We start from the raw sequence: 27141 nt of genomic DNA, 5'->3' as shown, positions 1-27141 counted from the left end.
GTACAGTATTTGGTTGATTTTAGGTTGGACATTGGTGTCGGCCTGACATTGAGTTTTGATGTCAACATGATTTTCATTTTCAAACAAAATGCAACGTCCCAATGATGTTGGAGTACAACTTCAATCTGGCGCCATGTTGACGTCTTGGGCCTGCTGGGTGTTTAAGGCCATTTACGTCTTCAAACAGTAAGCATCTAAACAGTCTCTGGGTCCATGCGTGCAAAGATTTTGACATCTTCTTGGACACTTTTAATGCTTCCAAACAATTTGTGCAGTTATAAATCCTCCATGTCTTCCCTGCTGAAAAAAACAGCTTAAACCAGCCTAAGCTGGTTGGCTGGTTTTAGCTGGTTGACCAGCCTGGTTTTAGAGGGGTTTTGGCCATTTCCAGGCTGGTCTTAGCTGGTCAGGCTGGAAAATGAGCAGCTAAAACCACCTTGACCAGCCTGGTTTAAGCTGGACATAGCTGGTTTTGGCTGGGCTCCCAGCTTGGTTAGGCTGGTCAAGCTGGTTTTAGCTGGTCATCTTCCAGCCTGACCAGCCGAGGCCAGGCTGGAAATAGCTGGAAACCAGCCTGGAAATGGCCAAAACCCCTCTTAAACCAGGCTGGTCAACCAGCTAAAACAAGCTAACCAGCCTAGGCTGGTTTAAGCTGTTTTTTTCAGCAGGGTTAAGGTAGTTCATTATGATGCAATTTACTTTCTATGTATGATTTGATTGAACAGGAATCACAGTAATCCCCATAGAAAAGAAAAAATAAAGTAGTGACGGCAGGTTGAAGGAAAATAGTGGAGTAAAAGTACCGATACGGCACTAAAAATGTACTCACGGAAAAGTAAAAGTACACATTTATAAAACTACTCAGTAAATTACAATTCCTGAGAAAAACTACTCAATTACAGTAATTTCAGTATTTTTAATTTGTTACTTTACACCACTGCTATTACCGTAATTCGATATTAATCTACTGGGGTAATTAATTTTTGCTACTTGTTAAAACTACGTATTTAAAACGAGCTGAGTCAACACAATTCTTGATAGTTTTTGCTACAACTTCATGTCAACAGAATTTTCTCTGTCAGTGAATAACAATATCTTATGACCACCTACCCTGTAGGCAAATCTCACTAACTTTAGCTTTTTTTTGTCAAGTAAAGATGCCTGTACAAAACTATTGGTGGTCTTGCTGTTTAGATTTAGCTGAAAAGCTATTAAACCAACATGAAAATACCGTATTATTTAGAATACTATAGTAACGTTACAGTACTGGAATCTGCTGGGGTAATTCTATATTGCTACAGAATTATTTTCTCTGTCAGTGAATAACAATGTCTTATGACGACTTACCCCTGAGGAAAAGCTGACTAGCTTTTTTTGTCAAGTCAAGCTGCCTGTACAAAACTCTCAACCCCACCCTGAGGTAAACAAAAAAGTGTAATAAAAAGCCCATGAAACCCTATGAAGGTGTCCGTTCAACTTTTTCGACTGCACCGCGGCGTGTATACTACTTTTAAAATATTTAAATCTAGCAGAAATGATGATGATGGTGATGATGATGAAGAAGAGCGCGCTACTGTTCATTTGGATGCGGTTCTTGGAATTGCGGCGCAGCCCTTCTGCGCATGCGCCGGAGCGCTTGAAACGCCGCTAGCGGAGCGTAAGACTGCTGCAGTGTCGAGCCGCGTGGAAACACAGCACACCTCATTTACTCCACAACGCCAAGCTGGCAAGCCCGAGCCGACGCTTTCTTTGATTTGCCCTCATCCATCGCTCTCAAACTGGTTTATCTATCCTCTCCACACTATGGCCAACAAAGAGGAGAAAGCTGACGAGAAGCAGTCGAGTTGGAAAGATTTTATCTACAACCCGCGGACAGGGGAATTCATCGGGCGCACGGCGAGCAGTTGGGGTAAGTCCTCGGATTTCTGACAAGTGTCATACTGGAGCAAGATAACAGTGCAATTAAATCGCTGTACATCCCGAATTGCCTCTTAAAGCGAAGCTGAAGGGTTTCCCATTCACGTCTCCAGCAGGCTCTCTCTGACTGTTCTGTCGCCCGCAATCCGTTACAGTGTGGCAGCATGTGCCGTGAAATGCAAAACGTCAAGCCGTGAAAATAACTGATGGACAATATCCGGAGATGAACCGAGATGTCCATCTCAAACACTGATTTAAAAGCTTGTTTGTTAATTGTGCTATTCTGAATAAGCTCTTGTTTTCATGTAACGATGAACTACCGCAATTACGCAATACTCTTCATTACGCGCCGCGGATTTACGTGATTAATCGGGTTTTAATTGAACAGCATGGCAGATTTTCCTTGGCGTTTGTATCCTGCAGTTTGTATCCTGCACGAGGCTCGAGGTCTATGAATAGCTTTCCTGAATGTCATCACTGCGCTCTCTACAGCAGGCCTGTCACATTAGATGCGAAACGATGCGTTCGGCTCATAATTGCGCTTTAAACAGTCAACGCGTCGGTTATTCGCTAACTTGACGAACGGTCGCACCTGCTTAAATCACCTCACTCGGGTTGTTGTTTGGCATTTCACTGAATTTGACAATGTCACCACACAGCAGCTCTCTGTGAGGGAATTAAATAGTAATAAACCAAAAAAGGAACCTTTCGATTATTCGGACGCGTCGGCTGTCACTCATCCGCGGTGACGTAGCCTCCGCATTCACTCCATATGCAAATTGCCCTGCTTGAGAGGATGAGAGGAAATTTCCACATCCCTTCACACCATTGGCTCGAGGGAAAGATGCTCTGCGTAACTACTCATGTTCGAGAGGGCCTTTTTACAGTTCTTGATTATTGCTGCGATTTTCTTAATAAAATGCGCAGTTGCTTGGTAACCGGCTTTGCATCAAAGTGTGAAGCGCGCAGGCCTGGTGATGCTAAACTCTGCAGTACCTTTTCTTCAGCGGGATGGGTGTTCCTCCTCCGTCTGATGCGTTCTCTGCCCCTCCTCTCCGGCTCTTCCTCTCGCTCCTCTCAAGGTCAAACCGGTTCTCCTGTAGAGAAGGCCTCGCAAACACCATCAGCCCAATTAACATGAGAACCTTCTCCAGCTTTGAGGAACACGGCGTCCATAGCCTGATCTTGTTATTGCTTCACAGAATGAGCCGCTCTCCTATTATTTTCTTCTTAGGCCCGTGTTCATGATTTGGATTGCAGATGTTGATATCGGTATTCACTAAAAATGTTGGGTCACACACAATTCCTTCATGTTGTCCCAACACAAATTAGGTTAGCTTAATCGTTTTTACCAATTTAAGTGGGTTGAGTATAAAACAATTAAGTTCTCCTCCAAAAACCTCAAGAATTGTGTTGATTCAGCTCATTTAAAAATGTTTAGTGTAGGTTATGCTGTTGGATCGGCTTCATATTTGAGTAATTTGACCCAGGACTACAAAAGCAGTTGAGATTTATATGTGATTGATTGATTTGTGAATACGAAGGCTTTCTATTGATGTGTGGTTTATTGAGATGGTACACTATTTGGCAGAGCTATCCCTATTTGAATAGCTGGCATCTGAGGATTGAAAAAAAAACTAAATATTGATTAAATCACCTCTAAATTTGTCCAAATTTATGCGTATTACTAATAAACATTTCATTTTGTTGTTGTTACAAAAGGTAATTTACATAATGTCTTGACAGAACTTGATCTATGCTTAATAATTGTATGGTATGTATGCATGTATGTTTATATATGATGCAATTCCAGCATTATGGATGTGACATTTGCAGTAAAAACTCCAAACATGAATTCACATAGAAAGTATACATTAACATTATATTGAAATATGTTTAAATTTCCGAGAACAACTGGCCACAGAGTTACAGGATCAGAAAAATATCAATCTGTAAACATGTTTTGTACTTTAAATGAGGAAAATAAGCAAAAGACAAAAAAAAAGTCTGCGAGTTTACAGTACACAACATACTTTGTAGAAATTCAGTGAATTAAATTGCACAACCCAAAAGTAATAATGCTAATTGAAAGGATTAGAGTTGGATCTCTATTAAACAAAAAATGATTGATTTTATTTTATTTAATATTTTTGCATTTATAAGGAAAAAGTTTTGTTATGGATGTGACATCTCTTCGTTATGGATGTGACATCTCTTCGTTATGGATGTGACATCTCTTCGTTATGGATGTGACATCTCTTCGTTATGGATGTGACATCTCTTCGTTATGGATGTGACATCTCTTTGTTATGGATGTGACATCTCTTCGTTATGGATGTGACATCTCTTCGTTATGGATGTGACATCTCTTCGTTATGGATGTGACATCTCTTCGTTATGGATGTGACATCTCTTCGTTATGGATGTGACATCTCTTCGTTATGGATGTGACATCTCTTCGTTATGGATGTGACATCTCTTCGTTATGGATGTGACATCTCTTCGTTATGGATGTGACATCTCTTTGTTATGGATGTGACCGATGTGAAATTGCCACTTGTGGGACTTTGGTAAATCAAATAGAATTGACAGAGAGATTTTTGAGTATTTCTAAAGTACTTCATTTATTTCATGGCAAGGTTGACGTCTGCATGGAATTGCTCATATATATTTACTGTATTGTATATCTAACTGTGATTGTTACTGTCCTATAGTAAAATCCAGTTCATATTACAGTTAAATACGGTGTCATTTACAAAAGTGTGGTCCATTAGCTCTGGGCAAGATGGGGGACGAGCCGTATCCAAGGTCAACCTAAATGATGATTTTGCACATTATTAAAAATGTACCGCACTAGCATTTTGGTCCAGAGCGACCTGTCCACGATGGAGTAATTGAAAAGTGTGTACACATACGAGAATCTGTTTTGGTTGGCGGGCTGCTCTTACTTGTCTCCTGGGAGGAAAGGATGGATGGATGGAGGAGTAGTGAAGAGATAAAAGGATCAGGCTGGAGTTAATGGACAGGTCGGGCTCTGCGGGACATCAGCACCCTTGATGCATGTCCGCTTGGATTAGCTCAGATTAACGCTTCCCAAATGTACTGATGCCCTTGATGGGGTTCACTGTCGCCCTAATCTGTCCAGAGCCACTAGGGTTTGTGGCGATGTGGTTTGACGAGCCTGGAACCGCTGGTGGGATCTCAGGATCTGTTTACCACGGGTGTTTCATGCGGATGAAAAGAAACGTTGTTCTCTGAAAAGGAGACCAACCATGTGGCAGTGATGCTTTCATATGCAACAATGACCTATTTTCTGCTTTTGATCAATGAGACTTCCTGCTCCCGTTCGCCACAGTAACACTTGAAATGCAGTGTGTGTGTGTGTGTGTTCATGCATGTTTGGCCTGAAGTTCACAACGTAGTAATTGCACAACGGTGGCTTTCATTCAGTTTTAATTTTCAAAGTAGAAAACGAATCATGGGCCTTATCGCCATTCAAGACAGAAGTAGTTTCATCAAAAATTAAACCAAAATGTACTTGTTTTTGGGGGGCACGGTGGCTCAGTAGTTGGCACTGTCATCTCACAGCAAGAAGGTTGCTGGTTTGAGTCCTGGCTGGGCCAGTTGGCATATCCCAGTGCTCCGGTTTCCCCCACAGTCCAAACACATACGCTGTAGGTGAATTTAATAAAATACATTGCCCATAGTGTATGAGTGTGTGTTTAAATGAGTGTGTATGGGTGCTTCCCAGTACTGGGTTGCAGCTGGAAGGGTATCCTCTGCGTAAAACATTCTAGAATAGTTGGTGGTTCAATCTGCTGTGGTGACCTCTAAAATAGACTAAGCTGAAGGAAAATGAATATACATGTTATTAGCTGGGTTTCCGTCAGTCTGTTATTGCACATTTTGAAGTATCGCATGAGAAACGACTGATCGAAATGGCAAAATTTAAATAAAAATCTCTTAATTTGCTTAATTCACTTTATTGAGGTGGTTTTGGACTTATAAATAAGAGGAGATTATGTAGAATAATCTCTGATGTAGTGACCATTACAGCCTGATCTTACTAGGAAACGTAACTATTTTACAGTTTAGTCTAGTGCAGAAATGCCCAAAGTAGGGCCCGCAGGCCAAAGTTGGCCAATTGTAATCTTTGATTTGGCTCACTATCCCATCTGAGAAGAGAGTGAGAATGATGGAGAGGGTTGGGGCGAATGCCTTTCAACACAGAGTTCAGGGATCGTTATCACCTTTTTTAGTTTGTTTTATTTCATTATTTATTGTTTCAATTAAATGTTGTAAATAGGCATGGGAGGATAACCTCGTTTCAAGATATACCGCTGTTTGGAGAAGTAAACATTTTAAAACCACCAAAGTTTTCTGTTATACTGTTCCCAAGAAACCTCCACACCAAAAGCTACTGGTCCAAAATATTAAATGGTGAAAGCACCCTAAAAAGAACTTATTTTGGAGCAGTAATCATAATACCGTGATACGTTGATATTTTTTTCCAAGGTTATCATACCGTCAGAATCTTATACCGGCCCATGCCTAGTTGTAAATGAATCTGACATTTTAAAATGTAAATATTGTAACTCGAAGGATAGAGGTCTATGTAGTAGATATTGATAAACGAAAAAAATACTGTCTTAGTTAATAGAAAGCAATGTTTTATAGTCATTTTTAAACATTAATAAATTAGGAGATTACCCTTGGCAACTATATTTACCTTTGGCTAACCAGCCTCAATCAACTTTGGTTTTTGGCCCTTCAGAAGAAAACTGTTCAGAGGATAATTTGTACGAGTTCAGCATATGAAAATGTACGATTTTAAAAGGAGGCATGGCACCAAACCCTGCCTCTAAACTAGGCATGGGCCAGTATATGATTGTGACTATGATAACCTTGGATAGAAATATCACAGTTTCACAGTATTGTGATTACTGCTCTAAAATATGTTCTTGTTAAAGAGCCAAATCCAAATTTTTCCAAAAATGCTCCGAGTTGGGCGTGGCCCACAGAGCAGGGGAAAAGGAGGGGACTGAACAAAATGAGACAAACCATGAGGAGACCCATGATTTTATAGTTTACAAAGTTAAAATGTAAAGAAATAAACAGTAATTTAATGCCCTGCTACATTTGTTATTTGTAATTTCATAAACACATAACCACAATTTGTTATCATCATAAAGACAATCATGTTCATAAAAACACTATAAATAAGGAGGACCTCTCTCCTCCTCAATCCCCAGGTCTGAATGCAGAGTCAGTGGATAGCAGTGCTGCAGGTCCTTTTCCTTGTCTATTCCAACCAATAGCCCTGCTGGTAATCTGGAGGATTTTAAACATAGGTGAACACAGCAGCATGGATAGGTGATGTGTATGAATGGTAACGAACTCAACTGATAAAAGACAAAGTCCGCCATTCTCCAATTCTTATACAGCTCTCCTGACAAAAATGCTTGGTGTTAACCAACAACTTTGCTGACAAAATCATGGGCAAAAACACACAAGAAACCCTGTAGATCATGGAAACAAACACATACAACCAGTCATTGGGTCTCACAGCTTGGCAGGTGTGCCTTGCCTTCAGAAAGCACATGCTTTTATGAATAATTAAGAAGCAGGGTCTTCTCATAGGATAAGAAAACTCAGCTATAAATAATAATGAGAAACTGACGTGTCATCTCTCCACTAGCAGATTTGCGCTACGTCACCGATTTTGATTCCGCCCCAAAAATAATTTTAAACCTGGACGATGAAATTAGCTGACAAAAGCTCAGAATTATTCAGTTTTCCTTTTAAAGAAAGGAAACAATTAAAGCTAACAGGTCCTAATGTTGTCTTAAATGATGCTCAACACACACAAATCTGTTAATCTCAAAAAAGTACTCAAGGATGTCTTGAACCTTAAAGAGGATGTGGAGGGTCTTTTTTTGATGGAGATACTGTTACCCTAAAAAAACTAAATAAAATAGTCACAAACAAAAAAACTAATAAAAAAACAACTGTACAAATACCGTAAAAAAACGGTATAACAGACAATTCTGGCAGTTTTTTAAAACCTTGACCTTTCCAAATCGTGGTAAACCCATGACCCATGCCTACCCTAAACTCAACCGTCATCGGGGAATAAGCACATTGTACTAAGTTGTACGAATGAGATCGTATGAATTCAGCGACTAAATCATAAAAGTTGCTAGCTACTGATCAGTTAAAAGTTACTAATCAGCCATCTCCATTATGCTTGCCTTGTTTACTGCTGGTTGCTAGGTTACCAATACTACAGTCGGCTGCTCTAACAACTTGATGGAAATGCACCGAATTCAAATGAGGTTTATTTTTCTTATTTTGTTTTGTGTCTTATTTAACTTTGGGAAAGACGCTTCATGTTATCATGTTAGGATGGAAGCCCAGCTGTAGTCAAATGCACAACCTCTGAAAGTGTTTGATAGCTAAAATTAGATGTAAATTGTCTTTCTCCTTTAAAGCAGACCTGTTATGCAAAATTCAGCAGCAGCTCATTTGCATTTAAAGAGTCACACGGATGAAGTCCTTTTTTTGCTAATAAATGGACAAATATAGCATGGTGTAGCAAATAATCCGTATGATTTTTTGTACCGACACAATCTAGACACATCTAACACTTATATTACAAGTTGTAAAATCGTGTTATATAATCAGTCCCCTTTAAAAAGTTGTAGGTATATTTGTCCAGTAAATATTTGTTATATTTATTCAAAAGAGTGCAGTTGTGATCAGTAATGTCTGTTGTTTTAGTCATCTTCTTTAGTTTGTTATCATCATGACCATGTTGGAGATCTACCTTCATGCAGATTTTAGTTGCAACCCATATCAAACACACCTGCCTGTATGATCAAGAGCTGTTCAGGCCCTAATTAATCGCCTCATGTGTATTTGATCAGGGTTGGAGCTGAACTCTGAAGGATTGTAAATATCCGCCAACAGTGTTGAGCAACCCTGATGTATAACTTTTATTCAGAAACCAGTTTGAGAAGATTTGAGCTTTGAGAGCTGTTGTTATACTGCTGGACTTGGCCATCTTAAGAGCACGCTGTCATCATAGAGGCATGGACATGGTCAACTACTGCTCATGTAGGCTGTGGGGTTTAAACGTCGCTCAAGTGGTACAAAGTGTGCCAAGAAAACCTCCCTCACACCATTAAACCAGCAGCAGCCTGCACTGTTGAAACAAGCCAGCCCCTCTGACCTCTAGTATCAGCACACCGTTTTTACCCACAGAACCTCCTCTCACTGGGTTTTCCCTTTTATCAAAGAGTCCTCTGTAAACCCTAGAGATGACATGAGTGAAAGCCCCAGATGATCAGCAGTATCTGAAACACTCCCCAGCATCAACGACAATGCTGCATGTCTCTTGAATCACCTTCCTTTATTGTTATGATTGGTTTAAACTTGAGCAGATCATCTTACCAAGTCTACATGCTGAAATGCTGCCTCGCGATTGGCTCAGCTGCTTTGTTATTTGCATGTACAAGCAGTTGAGCAGGTTTACCTGAAGAAGTGCATGGCGAGTGTATATTCCAAGCCTGTTGCTTTGTGTGGGGTGTAAATCCTAATTTCGGGTTACTATTCAACAGAAATCTTGAACTACACTGTTCCAATTTACTATGACCTTCTATGTGAAGCTGCTTTGACACGATCTACATTGTAAAAGCGCTATAGAAATGAAGGGGAATTGAAGTGAAATCTTTTCTGTTGCAGCTTTTCAGGTTTTTCTCACTTACTGCAAAACACCATAACAATAGCACATTTCTCTGGGGTTTAATTTTACATGTGCAAACAGCAGCATGGCCTAAAAACAATAGAACGTCCTAGTTTTACCATCTGTAGGAAGAAAAATACAAATAAACAGTACAATTGATGCATTACTACAATTTATATATAAAATGAACAACATTTAAAGGCCTACATGACCTTAAATGACACAATAAAGCAATGACCTCATTTATTTACTAACATCTTCCATTAGTTAAGTGACACTATCGAAAGTACAACAGCAGAATGAACCACCAACTATTCCGGCATATGGTTTACGAAGTGGATGCACTTCCAGCTGCAACTCAGCACTGTGAAACACACATGCACTACGGCCAATTTAGTTAATCCAATTCACCTATAGCGCATGTCTTTGGACTCGTGGGGGAAACCGGAACACTCAGAGGAAACCCATGCTAACATGGGGAGAACATGCACACTCCACACAGAAACGCCAACTGACCCAGCCGGGACTCAAACCTGAACTTTTTAACCTTATTGCTGTGAGGCGACAGTACTAACCACTGAGCCACCTTGCTGCTGTTATCTGCAGTATTATACGTCTTTAAAGAGAATATCTTTGCAAACTCTTAACTGCACCCCATTCTTCAAAATATATGATTCTTCTATAGCAAATCTCAAAGTCAAAGCAAAGCGTTCTAAAGGGTTCAGTGTTAGATATTGCATGCTGTCCGACTGAACTACTGTTTAAACTGCACTAACATGACCACTGATCAGCACAAGCATCTTTCTCTGGTGTGTGAGGGAAAAGGACTAGGGCATTAATCCAGTGATATTCCTGTGCGTTTTTATTACTTATTAGTAGGCCCACGTGGAATCTGCGCACGCAGAAATCCGCTGATTTTTAGCCCATCATGGAGTCTATTTATTTGCTTGTGTAAATGTGTGTGAATTTATATTTATTTCAGTTTTTAAATTATTTTAATAATATTATTGACTAATATGAAAGTGTTTGTTTGATTTATTTACAATACAGTGTGTACAGTAATATTTTCTGTCTTTTAGTAGATATATTATACGAGAGACTTGCTTTATTTACCAAATAAGTGGATCTAGATGAATTTGTATTATAAATAAAAGTTAAAAAGCTATTATTTGTAGATTTTATACATTAAGTACATCATTACGCATAAATCTACAGATTTTTTTTACAAAATTCTCCACAGAAATAGAGAAATATCCGCAGATTCTGTCTGGCCCTACTTTATTAGTACAATGAATTATTACAAATGACTATGATTGACATTAAACTTGCAACATGTGCCTACTTCAGTGACACTGGCTCAAAATAAAAACATTGTTGCCCTAAATTTAAGATTTGTAGGATTGTTACAAGAATCTGTGAGTATGTTTACATTGATCATCTTAATGCAATTTTGTAATGGGATTTTGGCAATATTGTGGTTAACGATGCGGTGTGTAAGTTTGACACCCAGTGATTGAACTAGGTATTGCGCTCCTGGTTCAAAACACGGGCAAGCGCAGTCTTGTTCTAAATAAAAAAAACGGTACGTGATAGGACATTTTTACATGCTAAAAGATGTTTTTGTCCTAACCAACACCTGAAGTTTATAATTTAGAAACAGCTTCGATTTCTCACAGATGAACAACAGAAAACTGACAATGATCAGCTCAGGTACACCTCATGTGCTTTATTCAATGTTAAATGCTAATAATGTGAGTTTGAATGGCATTTTACATGACATTTATTGCCATACTACTGAAAGCAGCAGCAGATAGTTCAGCTCAGATCTGGAAAATAAAATAAACCATTTGAAATTGAACTTTAGAAATGGGACTCAGCATTTACATTTAATAATGTTTAAGAGGTGTAGTATGTATTAATTAGATTATAAATCTTACTATCTAATTGGAGTGCAGCGAGTGCACTATTCTGTGCTTATGAATGGCTGTATTTTTAATTACTGTTGTGTTTCGTCTGGTGCAAACAGCCAAATTGCTTATCACTGCGTATCTCGTCACGTAGTGTGTTGTTAGGACACAGGGTTACAATGTAACCTGCTCACCTAATGTTTATGTTAGTAATAGTTCTATCACTTGCTAATTAATAACGTCCTCATGTGGAACTCTGAATCTGCGTCTCATTTCGAAGGCTGCTACAGTCCACTAGAGGTCCTATTGTCAGTCTTCGATCTTTTCCTTCACAACTGCTGTGCTATTTTGTAGGTAAACTACATGTGCCCTGAAAACAAGGCAGATTATCCACCAAAATATATCAATTTAAAGGATTATTAATCTGATTAATCAGTGTCATCCATACCCCAAACAGACAAGTAAACACACAGACACATGTACAGATGCCAAAATCTAAAATAAATGACTATTGTTTTCAGATTTGGGTGAACTATACCTTTTAACTATTGATAAAAATATATAAAGGGAGGGTCCCTTTAATTAGCTTGGCTCCATTTTCCTTCACGCCAAAGCAGTGGGTGGGAATTGACATTTTCCTCGCCTGACTGAAGTCAAAAAATCCATTACAAGCATCTGTAGGGTGTTTTTTTTCTGTTATTATTCATGACATGGCTATCATACAGAGCAACCTAGCAACCGCAAAGCTAAAACCGTTCAGAATACCCTAGCAACAGCATTGCAACAACCACCTACAACAAAGTGGCTCACGTTTTGCTGAGGCAAATGCCACCCTTTTCTTAAAAAAAGGGAAACCCTGTAGCCTAATGATTGATGGCTGATTTCAAAATACATGTATTAAAAAGAGAGCATTAGCAACGTAGCATACATTTTGCATAGGCATGCTAATGTTTAGTACCTGTGCACGTTTATGATGTTTGAAGTTTTCATAGAAATGTCATAAGAAATGAACAGCAAACACCATTAGCAACATAGCACGAATTCTGGACACGCTAATACCACCATTTACTTCAAGAAAACGTGTGAACGATCATTATTCACGGCCAGATTCTGTGATATCTGCTAATGAGAGGCGAGCGAGAGTAGCTGGTGGCACTGCCGCAGTCATGTGAATGAATTAGCACTAGCCTGAAGGAACGGGCTCTGTGTGTGTTTAGCCGGAGGAGGTATTCTGGCAGCGAAGGAGACTCATACTGGGAGTCTCAGCTGTTCTCCAGCGCCTCTTCCTCTCACATCACTGGGTGTCCTGCTACTGCCTGATCCCCAAAAAACTCCACAACCAAACCCAACACGCCTGCCACAGTGCATTTAGCCCATGTTGATCAATAGTGTGCCTTTCAGTCAAATACAGTTGGCAATAGGTAGTGCAACAGTTTGTGAAATTCTCAGTTTATTTTCTTGTGTTGCTGTATTTTCTATTGAAACTGGCAGTGGACATATCTTATACTGTCATTTTTAGGCCCAAACCGAAAGAATATGAAGATTCATGACATATTGCAGTAGATGTCTTGCAATAAACACAATAAATTTACAGGGAGACGTGTTTTAATGCCTGTGCTGAAGTGTACTGGGAAACATTGACTAAGATGAGGGGAAAAAACAGGTCTGTTTGACAATTCTGTATTTATTATGGTCATTTCTTTTGACGTGCTGTTTTTGGTTCGTTTAGATTTGTTTGGTCTGCATTGTGTTCATATTTCAGAAAAGATTTCAAACTCTACACTGTAAAACCCAAAAAGTTAAGGTAACTCAAACCGTTTGAGGAAACAGATTGCAACAAACCATTTAAGTTCAAAAACTGAGTACTGCGAACTTACTCCGTTTAAGTTAAGGTATTTAATTTACTCATTACCTTCAACACCGAGTTCAAAACTCTTTTCAAAAGAGTAGAATTAACCTTCAGTCAATTTGAGTTAACTACACTCATTTCATTTAATAAAGTTCAAGTATATTTACAGTGCATCCGGAAAGTATTCATATCGCTTCACTTTTTCCACATTTAAATTAATTTATTTCCTCAATTTGACACACAATCCCCCATAATGACAATGTGAATTTTTAATTTTTTTTAATTGTTGCAAATTTATTAGAAAAAAAAAAAAAAAAAAATCTGAAAAGTCACATGTACAGAAGTATTCTCAGCCTTTGATCAATCCTTTATGCACCTTTGGCAGCAATTCAAGTCTTTTGAATATGGCGCCACAAGCTTGGCACACCTGTCTTTGGGAATTTTTACCCATTTCTCTTTGCAGTTCCTCTCAAGCTCTATCAGCTTGGATGGGAAGCGACGGTGTACAGCCATTTTCAGATCTCTCCAGAGATATTCAATAGGATTTAGGTCTGGGCTCTGGCTGGGCCACTCAAATACCGAGTTGTTGTGAAGCCACTCCATTGATATGAATCTATGAATACTTTCCGGATGCACTGTAGCTAGTATTCAAGCTATATATAGTTTTGCTTTAAGAAAATATTGTTAATATTCTTATATTTGTCGTAAATGGGCATGGTCCAGTATAAGTCTCTGACAGTATGATAATCTTGGATAAAAATATCACGGTATTGTGATTACTACTCTAAAATATATTCTATTTAAATGTCTGGGTAAAAAACAAAACCTTTTTTTCCACTTTGAACACAATATTTTTTGTTTAAGAACATTTAAAATATTTTAGAGCAGTAAACATGTCAGGCTTAATAATTCAAATCAATCATTGACTTCTGCTGTGTTCAATGGTTTTAAAGACACAGATTTCTTTACAATTTAAAATGGCATCTTGGGATATTTTTTTCTGCTGGAGAGACTGTTGTCCTAAACAACAACAACAACAACAAAAATGTAAATAAAAAGATCTTACACATACCTCGGGAACGGTATTGCAGAAAATTGACTGTTTCAAAACCTTGACTTTTCCAAACCGTGGTATACCTTGAAAATGGTTATTGTCCCATTTTGGTCATTTAACCCTCCCAATATTAGTTTAGCCAGTATATTTCAGCACCCCGGGTTGCCTTGGTGGAAAAAAAGCATATTTCATTTATTTAGTCAGGAAGGCTCTCAAAATGTGCGTACACAACCTAAAATGCGACTTCCGGTGGACAGTAGCAGGGTCCGAAATGAGACACATTCAGAGTTCCACATGAGGTTATTAATTAGCAAATAATATAAATATTACGAACGTAAACATTAAATTGTAACCCAGTGATATGCAGTGATAAGCAATTTGGCTGTTTCCACCAGACAAAACACAACAACAATAGAATAGTGCACTTACTGCACTCCAACATTATTAAATGTAGATGCTAAATCACTGGTATGTGTTGGTTAACACGGTCACAGTTCTAAAGTTCAATTTCGAACGGCTTATTTATTTTCAAGGTGAACTATCTGCTGCTACTTTCACTAGTATGACAATAAATGTCACGGAGCCGAGTGAAAATATGTTTTGATCCAGGAGTGCAATACCTAGTTCAACCACTGGGTGTCAAACTTGCATACCGCACCATTAAGTTCAAGTCAAGTTGAGCTTTATTGTCGTTGCGCTACAAGTGTGGACATACAGTGGAACAAAATGTCATGTCTCGCAGGACCACAGTGCTACATAAGTACACAATCATAAATATGAACACAAACCTGGATGCAAGAGCCATTTTAAACCTGTAACTAACATACCAGAGCAGTAATTTAACTATACTATACTCTGCATAACTATACTCTGCATATTCTATACATATTTAAACTACACACACAACCTAAGACAGACTACACTTGTACTTTTTCATAAGACGATTAAATTCTGTGCAAGATGTTGTGCAAAGGAGGTAGTATGCATGCATATATATATATATATATGAGAGAGAGAGGTGTAGAGTCTTTCTACAGGTGTTTTGTCACGCCCACTCACCTGTGTGAGGCACACTCAGAAAATGCACAATGTTTTTATAGAGATATGGAGGGACTGTAAGCAAGTGTCTGATAAAATGATGAAAGAGTTTGTTTGTTTTTAAGCAAAGATAAATTTACCTTGAGCAAGTAATTTTAAGTTTACTTGGAGCTTGTGTTTACACATTACCATGCCAAATGGAGCAGTTAAGCAGAATTGCATATATATTTAGTAAAATGTGTGACATTTGGGTGCTCAGGTTGGGATTTATGACTCCCTTTAGGGTGTGTGTCCACCAAAACATTTTTAAAAACTCATTTGCTGTCCTTTTTGTTTATTTTCTCTCTCATTCAGATGCTGTTGTTGCTGTTAGAATTGGCAGTGCTGTTATAGCAGATTTTGCAAATAATCAGATTGACTGAAAAAAGTAGAAACAAATATTTCTCCTCATTTTGCTTTGCTTGTTGAGGCCGGTGATGCTGTTAACTGTAGATGCTTACACAGATGCCTCAAATGCAGTTTCTGTGGATCACAGGGATGCAGTGATTTTTATAGATTTTGGTTGTATGATTATAGTCTGAGGGGAATTACGGTGATCATCATTATTATGCATTTATTAATTTCCAAACAAGACTTTTTTTTAGTAAATCACATGAAAACGTCTTTATATTTTTACAATATTATTTATTGATGCTCAGCTACTAAATAATACAGCATAAAATAATAAACAAAAATAGTCCATTTCTGTTTAGACTTAAAAATAAGTAAAAACAGGGTTTCTGCTGAGTCATAAAGTGTAAAATTAAAAAAATCTAAATTTTTGCCCTCAAAAGTCTTAAATTTGCTGTTCTAGGTCTTAAATATTTTTTGCACAGGTCTTATTTTTCCGATGTCCATGTAATACCTCTAATGCTCATTTAAATTCTTTTTTGTTTGTTGTTGTTGATATTTATAGATAGATAGATAGATAGATAGATAGATATACAAACACACACAGTTAATTTTCTTTTTATTAATATTATTTATGAATAATTTATTCACCTCTGAGTTGGTCCGCTTATTAGATTGAGAAATCTCCCAGGCAATGGCATCTTCTGCAATGCCTCCTTTCCTCATTTAGACAATACATTGGATGTAGGGCTGCACAATATTGGAAGAAAACAGACAGTGTAATTTTTTTCATTTAAATCTATGATATATATTGCGATTTATAAATGCAATTTCACTAGATGATTTGAATAGCTTGTTAAGAATTCATCATTTTAGATCGATTTGGGATGATTCGGGAGTGTAAAATGATTTTAAATAGTGACAAGCAAAGTTAAATACAACAGATACAAATAAACAATGAGTTATGATTTTCTGTCAAACAGTATTTTGAAACGGAAACAAAATTGTTACTATGTAGTAATAACATTTAATAATAATAATGTTTTTATTTATCACTCCATTCATTCATTCATTTTCCTTTAGCCCCTTTATTCATCTGAGGTCGCCACAGCTAAGTTGGAACCGCCAACTTATCCAGCATATGTTTTACACCAGGAGTCACCAAACTTGTTCCTGGAGGGCCGGTGCCCTACAGGTTTTAGCTCCAACTCTAATCAAACACACCTGATCAAGCTAATCAAGGTCTTACTGGGTGTACTTGAAACATCCGGGCAGGTGTGTTAAGGCAAGTTGGAGCTAAACTCTGCAGGGACACCGGCCCTCCAGGACCGAGATTTGGTGACCCCTGTTTTACACAGTCGATGCCCTTCCAGCTGCAACCCAGTACTGGGAAACAGCCATACACACACACTCATACAATACGGCCAATTTAATTAGCTAATTTATCTAATTCACCTATGTTGCATGTCTTGGACTGTGGGGGAAACCGGAGCACGCAAAGGAAACCCACACCAACACGGAGAGAACATGCAAACTCCACAAAGAAATTCCAACTGGCCCAGCTGGGACTCGAACTAGCAACCTTTTTGCTGTGAGGTGACAGGGCTAACCAGAGTCACCGTGCTGCACTTTGGTCAAATATAATCCTGATTTTATTTGCAGATCCCTGCGATGTGACCATTACGGACTGGCACATTGCTATAATGATATATTGTGCAGCCCTAATTGGATATATCTTCAAGGATTTACTGCTAAAACCGTGATAATCTGCATTATCATGAGGATTACAGTTGTAAACCGTAACACTAACCGTCAGAAATATCCACTGTTTACCGTGACACTAGTAATAGTGACTGCACTAGTCCTGCAGGGTCTTTAAATGCTGGTACAGGATGTCCAGTTGCATGCGTCTGCTTATGTGCTCAGTGGCCCGTGCCGTATAGTTGATGGTAGTATGCAGCTCAAGCGGATCCACTTACAGAAAAACACACTCTTATGGCTGCTCACTTTGTTGGCCACCGTCTCAGTGGGCACCCTAAATTACCCCCACAAACACCACAGGTCTACACCCTGGTGGGATGCTACACCCCCACCCGTCCCGCTGCAGAGGGCTATTTTTATCCCAGCATGCCTGAGCACAGGAGCAGGACGAGTATCTGGTTCTTCAGGGACTTGGGTTTCTCAGCAGCTGAGTGGAGCTGCAGATAAAGACTTCTCTTGTGGCCGTTTATTGTCTCCTGTCTTACATCGGGGATCTTTCATTCATTCATTGTGTGCTTCTCTCCTCATCTCTTTCTTTTCATTACTGTGACGATCGGCCTACAGACCTGCAACAAATGACTGATCCTTGAGTAGTGAAGATAGCACGTCTGTTGTTTTTTGGAAGTTGTTCAGAGTAAGTTTTGCAGATATTTTCAGCAGCTTTGATTGAATCGGCACGCTAATCAAGTGTTTAATATCTGTTATATAAAGCTGTCTGGTGAAATCCCATTCATTAGGCAGGAAAAACTGATATGTTTTATGAATAAGGGTGCTTTCACACCTGGACTTTTGTTTCAGAACCTGGCACCTTTGCTGCCTCATCGCAGTTCGTTTGGCATATGTGAATCCAGCAATCGCACTCTGATCTGTGCCAAATCAATCGATCCGGGATCGCCTGAATGAGGTGGTCTGGACTCTATTTAAACGAACTCTGGAGCTCATAGATCATAGTGAGAAAGCAAAATGATCCAACGAACCAGGCTATATCACAGTGTATTATGAAGAGAGAATAATGAGTAGGGCGGGATGTCATCAATCCTCCCAGTAAATGTGCATTTCATATCGAATACAAAAGTGAAAGCTTGCTGAACCATCAACTAGAGCTGTTTATTCATTAGGGTAATTGACCGAACTGCAGTCTTGGTTTATCTGTTATCTGTCTCTATAATGTAAAGCCTATAATGCTAATTCTAGCAAACTAGCCAGCCATGTATGAGAAAGTCTTTGATGACGATGTTTGTGGGTGTCACCATTCAAAATGAAAGCACAGTATTAAAGGGCCATGACTTTAAGTGCAACTTTAACTGCAGTTTGGCACTTTCACTTCCATTCATGAACATTTCATGCATGCCCCCCGTGACAAACAAGATATAGGATGCGAGGAACTGTTGGAAGAGTGTAGTTTTAATGCAATGTTTGATACCGCACGCCATATGGGAGGAAAAAACCCTACGCATTTCTTTGTAATTTCAATTCACTTGGTAGGTAGTGTCAGAAAGCTGTGTGTGTATAGACTGTCCTGTCACAAAATGCGGTGAAAATTCTACACGACGGTAATAGTTTGATTCAAGATGTTTACATTCAGAGAACAGCATTTACAGCAGATCTTCCAGTCCATAATATTGTAGCGATATTAAGGTACTGTAAACTTAGTAACTAAATCATTTTGACTAAGGTCTGTCTTTAAAAACAGAGTACTGCAGTCAATACTAACAATTTTTGCCTCTGAATAAACAAAACACTGGTCCCACACTTACCACATCTGTAGAGACAAGACAATCAACACCAACTGGAACAGTGTCTTTTTTTTAAAAGAAGACAAGCGGCACTATTTCCAGATGCGAAAAGCTCTCGGGTACAAAATGTTCCTTACAAACGTATTTTTGTCGCATGTTAGCAGAGCACTGTAATCCACACATGTGAGTCCAGCTGCGCTCTCATAGCGGGGAATTGAAAACAAAACCAGCATATTTATAAACGCAACACTGACGGCCCATGTCGCCAAACAATTCTTCTACTTCCACTTGTTTTGATTACGGTTGGCAACACAACGTGGCATCTCTCTGCCATCTGAACATTCTAACAGGGAGTCTTCGAAGATATATCATGCATATTAATGAAGTTGCGCCTCATTCACAATACAGCGCGCTAATTGGTTCGAACTGAGTCTATCTCTTGAATTAATGATGAAAGCTCAAAGACGTCACGTTGTGCCCACCGGTACACACTGAAATTTACACTAGGGTCTAATCGACGTGACGACGTTTCAAAATTTATTTTCAAACCTGAAGAACGAATTTGCTTGAAATAACGCAAAAACAACCAATTTTCACTTTTTTTTAAAATATGTGTCCTAATAGTGTTTATAGCAACGCAAGACACATATATGACTGTCAACATCTCAAATGTGTTTTGTGACCCTTTTAAGTTTGAGAACATTATTGGTCAACTAGTTAATATAACACCATTAATATAAGCTGAAATGGCATTTAGAGGCAGTGGAGAGTTGTATTGAGAACCAATACAAAGTTGGGTGCATCTGCATAACACTGGAAACTGGAGCCATGATGGAGAATGAAGGGAGGCATGTAGATCACAGGTGTCAAATCCAGTTCCTGGAGAGACTCAGCTCTGCACAGTTTAGTTCCAACCCTGCTCCAATACACTTACCTGTAGGTTTCAAACAAGTCCGTAGGACTCCATTAGTTTGATCAGGTGTGTTTAATTAGGGTTGGAACTAAACTGTGCAGAGCTGCAGCCCTCCTGGAACTGGAATTGACCCCTGTGATGTAAATGATGAAGAGTAAAGGACCGAGAACAGAACCCTGAGGAACACCTTGAGAAACCGAAGCAGTTGAGGATTTGGACTGATAGATAGTGACAAAATGTTGATGGTCAGACGTAAACCGAGACTGGGGAATGCAAGAAACCCCAAATAGTAGTGAGATAAGAATGCTGTTAGAGACTGCGTCAAAAGCAGAGGACAGATTTAACAGAATCAACAAACTAACAGAGTCCGTGGTCACAAGAAGGTCATTGACAACCTTGAAAAGAGCCGTCTCTGTGCTGTGGAGTGAGCCAAAACCAGACTGAATGCAGATATGACTTGAGTAGCAACTACTTTCTAAAGTTATTTTGAAAGTTGAGGCAGATTCGAGAAGGGGAACGATGTCTGCTGAGAAGTTGAGAAATGAGAATTGAAATAGACAGTGCGAGAACGGGTACAAAGTTGTTCAGAAGGAAAGTAACAGGATCAAGATGATGGAAAGATGCATTTATCTTCTTGAGTGGTTCAGAGATGTAAGCAGGAGTCTGAAAGTCAAATGTACCAGGTGCAAAGTCATAGAGGAAGTCATGCAAGTGGAGAGAGGAGTATAATGTTGTATAGAGTTCACATTCAATTGATTTTGTTCTGAAGGAAGTGTAAGAATGACTCCCTGAGGTCAGCTGAGTTACTCATGATCACTGCAGGATGGATGGTCTTTGGAGGGGAGGCGGGGGGTTGACTTGGTAATGAGGGAAGAACAATAGTTGGATCTTGCTGGATTTTAAAGTCCACATGAACCGGAATCTGCAATTTTGATTTTTTTTGTTAATATTTAAATGAAGTTCCTAAAGAAACAGAATATTAAATGAGAAAACAGTGGGTGTGGCTTGTTTTTTTTGTTTTTTTACTGCGAGCTGATTGGATGTAGTAAAGTAGCATTTAATTCAAAAAGATCTGGAAAAGGGTTTGGGGGGAGTTATTACAGCCTAACACATTCCTCCTGCTCACCATTTCTGTTTTTTGTCTAAACGGACAGCTGGAGGGGCGTGGTTGAGTATGTTAGCCACGCCCAATACCTCAGACAGACCTAATCTGAGAATTTAACTGAAAATAAACAGGAAGTGCATTTTCAGATTTCAATGAAAGATTAGAATGGCAAACTTTTTCGTTCTTAATGACATGCGCAGATGAATTGTTTAGCACAAAACTAGCAATGTGAGCTAACAAAATCAATATGGTTAGTTATTAAACAGAAATAATGAATAGGATGTGCATTAAGGCCAGTTTTCCTTTACGGCTCGTTTCCACTGAGTGGTATGGTTCGGTACGCTTTTATGTTTCCACTGTCAAAAGGTACCAAAAAGCAAACCGTACCGTACAACTTTTTGGGTACCCTTCCCAAAGGGTACTTGGCAGATTGAACGCTATTGGTTTACAGAGATGTGTCACTAGTGCATGCACAAGCCAGGAGAATGAAAACAAAGGAACCGCCATTTTTAAATACACAGCCGAGACATTACACCATAATAATATCTACAAATAATAACAAGCCATGGTCGATGCGAGCTCGAGCTAACCTTGCCGTTGTCTTGATGAACAGCCACAAAGCCAAGAAAAGCAGAATCTACCCTGTGCACAGTAGCCCGTCTAAAGCAGGGGTGGGCAAACTTGATCCTCGAGGGCCGGTGTCCCTGCAGAGTTTTGCTCCAACACCAATCTAACACACCTGAACACACTAATCAGTGTCTCCAAGATCACTAGAAAGCTACAGGCAGGTGTTTTTGATTAGGGTTGGAGCAAAACTATGCAGGACACCAGCCCTCCAGGATCGAGTTTGCCCATCCCTGGTCTAAAGCGTGAGCAGTTTCACTTTCTTGCATGAGCTCGCTGCTCGTCTATATTTGAAATAACAAACTTGAGCTGATGATAATAACATGTGCGTAATTATTGAAGTGCTTCTGACATCCGATCCTTTCAAAAACAGACAAATGTGAGAGTGACGCGGGAAAAGACAAAGGAGCAAATGATTCTTTCAGCAACCTAAAAGATGAACAAACTGCCATGTTTATCATCTCCTTTTGGACTATTATGAACTCCGAATGACTGAATTACTGTCTAACAGAGGCTACATGTGCTGGTGAAGATTACAGATACAGATGAGAGGTTTGCACCACGCCCACCAAAAGGGTATTGTTGGCATGGATTATATGCACTGAGCCACCGTTCCGCCCTCAATTCATGTAAATACAGTTTTATTCATACGTTTTTAACACAGTTAGCGGAAATGTAATGCAGGTGCTTACCATTTAGACCAAATCTAAACCCTTTTATCTATTTTATGGTTCTTTACGTAACAGAAAATGTAACTGAAACCAGAGTTTTGTGGTTTATCCTATTATCGGCCTACAGGATTCTCCAGTAGTGCTCATCAGATGTTCTGACAGTATTGACCCAGTGAGATCAGATCTGAGTTGAAAGGCCTGAGTGAGAGCAGAGATGGAGATGATGTAAGATTGAGAGTGAAATGGTGATGAGTTGAGTGTTTCCCATCATGCGGAGGGATTCACATCACATCTGACTGACAAGACTCTGTAGCTATGTCTTGTTTCAGAAGCTGCAGTCTTTAAAGCTGAATCCTTCGAGGTCCACATGGGCTGAACTGAGCATTTTGAAATGAGATGGTCAGCTAGCAACGTTTGTACTGACTTGTTCTCAATGGTTGCATTTACACTGCATGTTTCAAGTGACCCAATTAGTCTTCCATGTGGCATAGATCGGATACAGCCCATATGCAGTTGAAGTCAAAATTATAAGCCCCCCTGTATATTTTTCCCCCAAACTCATTTCTAATAATAGATTTCTTTAATCTTTGCCATGACAGCACATAATATTTGACTAGATGTTTCTCTAGATACTAGTATTCATCTGAAAGTGCACTTTAAAGGCTGAACTAGGGTAATTAGGCAAGTTAGGGCAGAGGTTCTCAACTTCGGTGGCCTTGAGGGCCAAATATCAGCCACATGACCTACAGAGGGCCACTTGTATATATTTGAACACTTTTTATTTGTTTAAAGAAGGCTTTTGACTAGGGGTGTCAATTGATTGTTTCTTCAGTGCACTGCGATGCAGACAATTCAGTATCGGTTCTGTAATAATCATAACCGGTTATTACGTACTGACATCATTTATCTCATATGTGTGAGTGTTTACAACGCTCCAACTACTTAAAAATGCAGAAAATGTGCACTGCGTGTGTGTTTGCTGGACAGTCTTTCACTGACACTGAACAGCACAAGCCCCTATTTCTCTGCGATTTTAAGAAAATGAAAGTAAACTTAATTTCTCTCTTTCTCACTGTGGCTTGTTTGACCTGCTGCCGTGACTTTTCCTCTCCTCTCGGCTGTTACAGCGATACCTCTGGATTCAGACACGAGCGCATGTCTGCAGAGCGAGTTTTCTCCACCGTGTCTATCATGGATCAGCTGTGATCACCGCTGCCGTTTATCATCGGTGAACTGCGCCAGAGCGTTAGAGCCAATCGCAACCCTTTCTGTTAAGCGTGTGACCAATCATAAGGATGTAAGAACTCGCTAGACAAGGCTCAGTCAGCTAGCGGGATATTTACATTTTTTTTTATTTGCTATAAATGCTCATGTTGTTTGAGCATGTACTGCATGTTTTGTGCATGAGTTTTTAAAGGTACAGTTTATATATCTGACTGCTTGTATTAAAGGAAAAAAAAATTACAAATAATATATAAATATATACATTTTTCTTGTGCTGTGAAGTAAAATCTAATTGTTTATGGAAAGCATCGTCAATGCACCAGGATACACTGAATTAATGGATTGAACCGAATCGATAGCATGATAATCGTAACCGAATCATGAGCCCAGTGTAGGTTCACACAGTGGTTTTCCATGTACCTCCATAAAAAATGAATTCACATCACCACGCAGGGTTAAAAATCCACTTTTCATTATCCAGTTTTCTTGTTTTGGTCACCATGAAAGTACAGTTTCAAGAGTTCACACTTAGCTGATGATTGAAAATAAAACCTGTTTGGCATGCTGCCCCAGGAGAGAGATCCTTGAGCCCTGGGCTCCCTCCTGTATAGTTGTTAAACATGATATTTAATTAATCTGGTCTCCATTTAACGACTCTTCTGTCTTTTAAATCTATCAGGTAACGTGTCACAGCTTCAGTACACTGCTTCAATCTTTCGCTTTCACGCTTGTACTTAGTCATTTTAGTGAACACCTCAGATACTGTTGGTTGGTTCCTGTTGGTTGTCCACCTTTTTTGCCAACCGAATTTGTCAACGCCATTATAACGACACCGATCACTCTGCCTATTCAGTCCCACGAAAAAAGTGATTGACAGGTGGTCATTTGTGTGTAACTTATCTTTATTTCTGATTTGGTTATGGGTAAGTTGGGTAGTTGAAACGGTAGGCTAGAAATAATTCTTTATAAATTATATAATTATTCATAAATAATTAATTTACCTCCGCCTACGACGACGATGCCATTGTCCATCGCATTATTTCACATTAGACATCGTACGATGCCAAACTGGTTGACATCGCCCAACCCTACTGCAATGTGACTATTGCGAATTTAAACATTGCGATATTGGTGCTGAAGTGATATCTTGTGCAGCCCAAGTTTATTGTTCTGGATAACGCATCACTCTTCCAGTGTGTCCTTCGGAAGATACAACCTCTGAAATTAGACACCACTTCTGTTTCCTTTTATTGCTTATTTCTTCACCATAGCATTTGCTCATTCCCACATCCACTTCTGGTCAAAGCGCAGAACTTTAAGGCATTAGCACAGTGTGTTTCAGGATGAAGTCTGCCAAATGGAAATCCACCGAGAGCCAAGTCTGATGAATATCTGTTCAAGCCACATGCCTGAAACTTGTCAACATCTTGTAGAGCTCTACAAGTGTTTTATTACAAGGGAAATTATTTGAGTTCTTAAAGGGATAGTAATTATAAATGGCTGTTAATGTACAGTCAATCCTAAACGTTGGTGACTTTATTTTCTTTAGTAGAACATTAAATTAGATTTGTGGAGCTGCGCATCGATGGATCTGCTCTTCAGTGTTTAGACTTTCAGCAGGGAAATTAAACCACACTAAACTGAACTAAACTGAACTTCAACACTCCAAACTGGACTGACTCAGTTTCAGTTCACTAGAACTTCTATGTGAAGCTGCTTTGACACAATCTACATTGTAAAAACGCTATAGAAATAAAGATCAATTGAATTGAATTGGATAAAACTGCAGTGCTTTGTGATTTATTAAATATTAATCAGTCAATAGGTTACCTTCACTTTGGGAGAAAAAAAACCCAAAACCTTCAGGCAAAGGTTATATGAAGTGCTAGGTGATGCTACATGAATACATTTGAGTTCATGTTGAATTGTACAACACTTAAAGGTGCTATTGAAGTGGGATATGGGACAGGTTTGCTGGTATGGGAAGGTTTAAGGGTGGGTTAAGTTGTAAGGGATGTCACCAGTGTAATTATGAATGTAATTAAAGAAATTAATCACAGATGTATTTACATTAATTTTTGAAATACAAGTACATGTATGTGTATAAATGCCCCCTTTACCAGGGGGAGCTCTTGAGACCTACCTGATCTCAGACCCCCTTTATTCTAAGGGTGCTTTCACACTTGGTTCAATTGCCTGGTCCTCACTAAAGTTCGATTGCCCCCCCCCCCCCCCCCCCCCCCCGCTACCTTCTCAGCTGCTTTGTGTTCACACCATCTTTTTTCCTTCTGAACTCCGGTACGCTTGTGTCGTCAAGCTGCTGTTGTGTGTACAGCTGTTGCTAGGTGACTGACATGAAAGCAAAGCACCAAAATGGAAAGACGTTCACACATCAAGATTATTCTGCTTTAACTGAATCTTTTAGACATACAGAAAGCGACTCGCGTCCATCTGCCGCAAAAATATTGTAAACATTCAGAATATCACACAATGCCTGCAAGAGCTGTTTTTGGAGCAGACATTATCACTGTGTTTGCCCTGGCTCAGTCCCGCTTGTCACGGTACAGTACGTGATATACACACACACTCACACACACGAATGAACATTATGAAAACGATAGTTTGTTGTACAGTTGGCGGTTCACTTCTGTTATTTGGGACGATTGCATTCATACTAGAAGTGAACCGAACCAGAGTTTGATTGAATTGTTCCCAAGACCACCTCTTTCAGATCGACTCGGGTGTGGTTAACAGGTGTGCACCAGAGTTCAGAAGACACGTTCACACTAGCTAAACCTACCTTACTCTAGGGGTGCTGTGTGGCACGACTGTTCAGACGGACACTGACACAAGGAGCCATGGTGTTAATTTGTTTCTTTAATGACAGCAGTACAAAACTGAACAATTATTTGAACTGGACAAGCTAAAAATGAACTTTTATTTTTCTAACTTTTTTTTTATCCACAAAGTGTGCAGCTTTTGTCACTGCAGTGTATATTAACGGGCTTCTGGAAGAACATTTCAAGTACTCTACTGGTTACATTGATATTAGTATACTTACTAAATAAAGTATACGTTTATACTTGACCTTTGCTTAAGTATACTTTACCTAAGGGTGTATTTACTAACTTACTTACTAAGATCAGTCTTGTACAGCCAGGGGGAGTATTACCGCTCTGACAGCCAAGTTGGGTCAAAGCTAGAGATG

At 39.2% G+C, this 27141-nt stretch overlaps 1 protein-coding gene across 1 annotated transcript in view; it reads left to right on the top strand.

Moving 5' to 3' along the window:
• The first annotated feature begins 1637 nt into the window (after positions 1-1637).
• The window catches only part of atp1b3b (ATPase Na+/K+ transporting subunit beta 3b), a 52146-nt gene continuing 26642 nt past the window's right edge, over positions 1638-27141 (top strand). Inside the window, exon 1 of the mRNA XM_056473420.1 lies at positions 1638-1909. Coding sequence (XP_056329395.1) covers positions 1804-1909 — 106 coding nt within the window. The 5' untranslated portion in view covers positions 1638-1803. The remainder of the gene's footprint in view (positions 1910-27141) is intronic.

The sequence above is a fragment of the Danio aesculapii genome, chromosome 15 (assembly GCF_903798145.1).
Source record: "Danio aesculapii chromosome 15, fDanAes4.1, whole genome shotgun sequence".
Classification (NCBI taxonomy): Eukaryota; Metazoa; Chordata; class Actinopteri; order Cypriniformes; family Danionidae; genus Danio; species Danio aesculapii.
Note: the sequence above shows the minus strand (reverse complement) of the source record. Positions and strands in the feature narration are given on the sequence as shown.